This window comes from Xenopus laevis, chromosome 7L, assembly GCF_017654675.1.
Source record: "Xenopus laevis strain J_2021 chromosome 7L, Xenopus_laevis_v10.1, whole genome shotgun sequence".
Classification (NCBI taxonomy): Eukaryota; Metazoa; Chordata; class Amphibia; order Anura; family Pipidae; genus Xenopus; species Xenopus laevis.
In genome coordinates, this window is record NC_054383.1 from 112,906,895 (window position 1) to 112,913,331 (window position 6,437).

General features: G+C 40.8%; 1 protein-coding gene across 1 annotated transcript; it reads right to left on the minus strand.

Moving 5' to 3' along the window:
* Positions 1 to 271: 271 nt before the first annotated feature.
* Positions 272 to 5,767, minus strand: tlr21.L (toll-like receptor 21 L homeolog). The gene is made up of 2 exons (XM_018226707.2): positions 5,621 to 5,767; positions 272 to 3,295 (listed from the first exon to the last, which is right to left on the minus strand). The coding sequence occupies exon 2, from the start codon at positions 3,211 to 3,213 to the stop codon at positions 349 to 351; it is 2,865 nt and encodes a 954-aa protein (XP_018082196.1). The 5' UTR covers positions 3,214 to 3,295; positions 5,621 to 5,767; the 3' UTR covers positions 272 to 348.
* Positions 5,768 to 6,437: the final 670 nt, after the last annotated feature.

Sequence of the window (6,437 nt, forward strand, 5' to 3'; positions counted from 1 at the left end):
ATAATAGTCTCTGGTAAGGGAGTGTGACTGTGGGATAGCAGGTATAGTATGGATAGATTGTGCCTATAGTAATAGTGGGGATAATAGTCTCTGGGAAGGGACTGGGGCTGTGGGATAGCAGGTATAGTAGGGAGATACGGTGCCTATAGTAGCAATGGGGATAACAGTATATGGGAAGTGATTATGGTTGTGAGATTGTTGGTATAGTGGGTTGAGGTTGCATCTATACAGCAGAGTGGGTAGTAGCCTCTGGGAAGGGATTGTATTGCATATTTAGGATTAGGCACTAACCTTCATCTCTCCATTAAAATAATCTATTATAATAAACTAAATTTGGTTGCATAGAACTTAGTACCGCTCAGCTGAACAATGGTTAAGCTCTCTAATTTTTGCTCCCACTACAACCTCTGAGGGCCTTTGGCCTGACACTGCCTCTTCGACTTTAGCCCAAAACAACTGTTGTGCTTCAGGTTCAGTTGGCCAAGTAATATATGTTTTTTTCAGCATCAGTTTCCTCATCCTGTGATAAGTGGAAAGCTCTCTGTCTGGGATTTCATCTAATAAGATAAGTACAAGGACATCCCTCATCTCATCAAAGAGTTTGTAGCTGGCAAGCTGCATCTCTAAGGAGCACCACTCACTCTGTAAGTAGCTCCTGCTCACAACACAAATGGTTTTACGGCTGTTGTGTATACTGTCCACAATATTGTCTATGATGTCTCTACCAAGCTGGAAGTCCCGGTGATGGAGGCAGAGACGAAGAGCCGAGTTCTCTAGCATAGGCAGCATTGTTTTATATACCCACTCCTCATCATGGGTATTGTAAGAGACAAAAGCATCATATTTATAGAGTTCTTTTTCTGACTTCCATCGTTCGTGTAGCCAGGCAACAAAGAGAAAGTAATTGTACTTGAGCATCCAGTAGAACTTGCTATATACGATGGGAATTATGATAAAGAGCAAAATGCTGGGAAAAGATGAGCAAAAGAGATTCAGTTTAATTTCCATATCACAGACATTGGTGTCAAAGTCATGAAAGTAAGACTTTTCTTTGTCAGGACACGTCAAGTTGTAAGGATGGATAATCTGCACAGGGGCCTTTTTAAACCACATTTGCAGTTCAGCATTGTTGCAAGTGCAGCTAAGGGGGCACTTGCGCAGGTCCAGGTATTTTAATTGAGTCATGTTCTCAAAAACTTTGATATTTATATGTTGCAGTGCATTTTTTGTCAATAGCACTCTCTTTAAATTAGTAAGGTTTGAAAACACTTCCATTTTCATATACTGAAGGCAAATATTTTCAAGGTCTAGAACATGAAGGTTTCTGAGGTTCTTGAAGATACCTGATGGTAGTTTTTGGATACCATTACAGTCCTCGGCTAGACTGAGGTAGGTCAACTGACTGAGTTCATCGAACACATTGGAACTGAGAGAGGAAATTCGGTTTTGTGCTAAATAAAGTGATTTAAGAGACTTAAGACCTTTAAAGAAACCTTGTGGAATGGCAGTAAGACCGTATGGTTGCTGAGCTTGAAGCTTTAGATCATAAAGTTTGGAAAGATTATGGAAGGGCGAGAATGTCTCCCTGGCGCTGTTAAAGTGCAACTTGTTTGATTTCAGGTCCAGCACAAGTAGGGTAGACTGCACATAGGAGAAGACATGTATGCTGATTTCCTTGATCTGGTTGCCATCTAGGTAAAGTTTAGACAGGGATTGGAGGCCATAAAATGATTGGCTTTTTAACTGCGTTATTTTGTTACCGCCCAAGTCCAGAGTTCTGAGTTTTCTCAGACTGTGAAACACTCTGGAGAAGATGACAGACACCCTGTTGTTCCGGAGATTTAAAATCATAAGTTCTGTTAAATCGTCAAATGAGTTTTCATACAAGTCCGTTATCAAATTGTTATCTAGACGTAACTCTGTTAGATTTCTCAGGCCACTTAAGGCGTACCTTTCCAGAAATACAATGTTGTTGATGTTTAAATACAGTGTTTGTAAATTGGGAGCAAAATGAAATGAATTGCTTTTCACTATCCAGATCCTATTGTATCGGAAAGAGATGTATCGCAGGTTTGGGAAATGATTTGCTTTGCTGCAGGTAATCAGTTCCTTTAACAAGTTGTGCTCCAAAAATAGATTTTCTACATTTGACCCTTTCATAAATTCCAAACAACCAAGACCCTTCAGACGGTTTCTGGATAAATCCAATGTCGTTTTGATTGGACATTCAGTCAATGTGCCACTGCTCAGTTTTCTAATATTGTTTTCAAGGAGATTGAGTGAGTTCATAGTGAAGCCTTTTAGGTAACGGCACAATATTTTCAGTTTAGAGTCATTATTTAGGTTTAATCCAGAATAATCAATTCTTCTAATGGGAGCAGTAGAATTCTGTATGAATGTGAGTATATCTAAATTGTCATTAAAAGCTAAACTCAAATGTTTGACTTGTCTCAAATCCATAGTTTGCAGAGAAGATGTGGAAATGTTGTTATATGATAGGTCAAGAGAACTAACATTGAGGAAGAAGTCATGTTGACAATCCATGGTGGTCAGGTGGTTCTTACATAGGAAGAGTATTTGTAGAGTAAAGGGAAGTCTATGAGTATGATTCAGTGAGGAAATCTGGTTACTGCACAGCATTAAAGTATTCAGTTTCTGCAAGGGGTGAATAGACTGGACAAACTTTTCAAAGTTATGCAAGTTATTCATTGATAGATTGAAGAGTTGGAGGTTTGTTAGATGTCTGAAGGCTTCCGGGTGAATGAAGGACAACAAGTTATCATTGAGAAATAGGTATGATACATTTTGGAGCCCAAGAAACATTTCCTTGGAGAGATTTGAGATCAAGTTTGATGACAAGTCCAAATATTCTAGCATTGTTAAGTTCTCAAAGGCTCCTGGGTCAAGATGTTGTAAGCTGTTATTGTTTAGCCGTAGGGTATGGAGAAAAGGCATGTGCTGGAAGCTTCCTTGATGCAGAGTCAGGATGTTGTTGTGTGAGACGTTAAGAAACTGTACATCGCTGGAAAGGTCATCTACTGCACTTTTAATATCTGTCAGTTCTCGAAAGACACAGTTGTAACTATGGATATTTTCAGGGCTTTGGATGCAGTTCCTAAAACCATAACTGGTTAATCCTGGGATAAGCAAGATAACGAAGGTCAGGACAACCAATAGTATCGTCATGTCTGTGACTTGTCTACTTTGCACCATTCAGTAAAGAGTTTCACGTCGACGAGGATGCATCAACAACGCATTGTTGATTATTGTTCCTTGATCTACAAATAGGCCTTCCCTGTAGGAGAGAATAGTCAGATGAGTGGATGTGTAAATTCTCTTCTCATATTTGAGCAGCATTCTAGAAGTATTGTATTTGGAACATGTCTAATAAAGATAACAGTTTATTAAAAGTGTGTTGCTAACCATGGGGTACCTGGGGTTTACCAGAGAACTGGACTTCTATTCTGCTCTAGTCAATGCCTATATCCTTGTCCACCTGTGGCATCATGGGACTGGAAGCAGGTAGTGGGATGAGCACAGAGAGCTGCAGCCCACTGGTATTTCTCCTGGTATGACCTTGGTTAGTTTAACCCTTCGTGTGTGAGGTCCATATTCTGTTTAATCCAGAGAAAGCTCCCTCTGAAAGCTGAAATGCTTTTAAGTTGCAACTGGTTAGTCTAGCTATGTAAAAGTCCAAAGGTCACAGGTTGGTCTAGTTAGAGGAACGTTCTGATTGGCTACAGGCCTAGCTATAGGAAGTGTCTGAATTCTAATTGTCTACAAATTAATCTAGCTATAAAAAATTTGACTTTTGAATGGGTAAAGGTTAGTCTAACTATGGAAAGTTTGTCTAGTTATAGAAAAAGCTGTTGTAATAGGTGCCCGCACTAACAAACTGGCATCTTGAAGCAGGCAAGGACATATCCTAATAAAGCATTGTCGTATTCTGCACTATGCACAGGCTGGCATATCCCGCCCCAAGCACATACTGATATTGGGGTTACCAGTCTGACAATGATACCAAGAAATGGCTTAAAGTGACAGGGGCGAACTGGTAACTCACGGAAATCCAAGGGAATTGACAGGTATGCTTCATACAAATGTTAAGATAGACTTAATTTAATGGGCCAGATTCAGCTCAGTGAGAAAGAGATTTATCATGTGAAAAGTCATGGAAGAGATTCAAATTGAGATGCAAATTAATTCAGAAAAATTTATCTCACAGTTTATCATGTGAAAACTCGATTGAAGTCTATGGGAAAAAACTGGAACTGAATTTGGAGAAAAGTTTTTTCTCCTCTAATTGAATCTAGTCCACTTTTCATGTGATACTGTAAACCAGGAGATACCTTTCTTTTCTCGCTAAATTGAATCTGGCCCAATAGAAGATATGTTGTGAAATAATGTCATTTTATAAGAAAATTGGCAATCATAAATGGCATGTATTATAGGACAAGAAAACTGCTATGCATTGGGCACATCCCCATAGTAAATACAATCATTAACCATAAATCCCAGAATGCTGCTCCTCATTACCCTACTCTTCGGGAGGCCTGAACATTGTGTATGTGCAATAGAGTTACATTTCTGTATGCTACAATGGAAGAAATGGTGGAGCAACAGCCCAGGCTTTAAGTCAGGGATCCCCAACCCTTTATATCAGTGAGCCAAATTCAAATGTAAAAAGAGTTCGGGAGCAACACAAGCATGAAATGGGAATACAAAATGAAGATGCAAAATGAGTGCTGTGATTGGCCATTTTGTAGCCCCTAGGTGGATTGGCAGCATATAAAATCTCCGTTTGGCAATGCACCTAGTTTTTTGCAACCAAAACTTGCCTGTAAACCTGGAATTCAGAAATAAGCAACTGCTTTTAAGCCACTGGGATTGACATTCAAGGGGTTGGTGAGCAACACTGGTTGGTGTCTTCTTTAAGTTTAGCAATACTATTCACATGGGGGTGCCTAGCAGATTAGCCGCTTTCAGTGAATTACAGTTTCCATGTCCTTTAAGAGCATGCTGACATATTCTGCACTGAGTACACATTGACACATCATGCACTAAGCACTCGCTGCTACATGTACAGTATTGTCACTAATGCTGCACTTATTAAAGCTGCACTACAAACACACACAGGAGCAGCATTCACACCATTCTTTAACTGCCACCATGGAACCAACTGTTATACAAACACATCACTCTCCTGCAGGACCGCCATCAGAAACGCAGGGCCCCATACGACAAGATTTCCTGCGCCCCCTGGGCTGCTCCCACCGCGAGCACCACCTACAGGTCCGCCCCCCACCACACAGTAAAAAAACAAAAAACCCATATTGGTGGCTAGGGTTCCCACATGTTAATAAAAAATAAAAAGATATTGGTGGTCAGGGCCCCCAATAAAAAAAACATTTGTGTCCAGGGCCTCCCCCATTAAAAGATATTGGTGGCTAGGACCCCACATGTAAAAAAAAAATTGGTTGCCAGGGCACCCTCCCCCACATTATGAGAAAATTGGTGGCCAGGGCCCCTTAAACGTCCATGCGTGGCGTGGCCGGGCCCCCCTTACCCTCGGGCCCCCTACAACTCTCCCCCCTGTCCTGCTCTCCTGGCTCTTTCCTACCTTTTTCCAAGGTGCCCATCCAATACTCTCAGCAATACTCTCTGTCTCGTCTCCCCCGACTGACACCGGCAGAGCTCTGCTTCTGTCCTCTAAAAAGAAAAAAAAGGGGAAGTAAACTAGAACCTTTTATACATTTTAACCTTGTAAGTGCCAGGAAATGTTCACACTTCAATTGTGTTTAATGGCAGATCATTTTTCAATATTGTCTCGGAGAGCCGAAACCTAAGGATATTTGCACAATGCCCCTCGCAGTAGATACAGTGCAAAAAAATGGGTAATTGCTGTTTTTGTTTTTTTAAAACTTTGCACACTTTGTGAGGCTTTGTCAAGTGCAATCTCAAGTGCAATTTTTATTTTCCCACAATGCAGCATTTTACCCCAGAATTCCAGCATTAATGGGGTTGCAAGCGTGTGTTGCAGCTGATGCAATTGAGGTTGATTCGTCAAAAGTCCAGCTGTAAACAGAAAAAGCTGAAAGTTCGGTGTCATTTGGTGGTTAGGTGCAGTTTTTTACTTAATCTTGCACCATTTCTGGTGTGAGAGTGATGTGTGTGTGTCGATTCTTTAGAAGCAAGTGCACTTCAAGTATTGATGCATGGTGCTGATGGAACCCTGGAGCCCCAGGATTCCTCTGTGTCAATAAGTGCAACTGCACTCATTTTAAAATAGAATGGAGGGAGGACTGAGTTGCACTAAGCGCAATTATATGTAGAGTGCATATTGATGTACACGTATGGGACCTGTTATCCAGAATGCTCGGGACCTGGGGTTTTCCGGATAACAGATCATACTGTAATTTGGATCTTCATACCTTAAG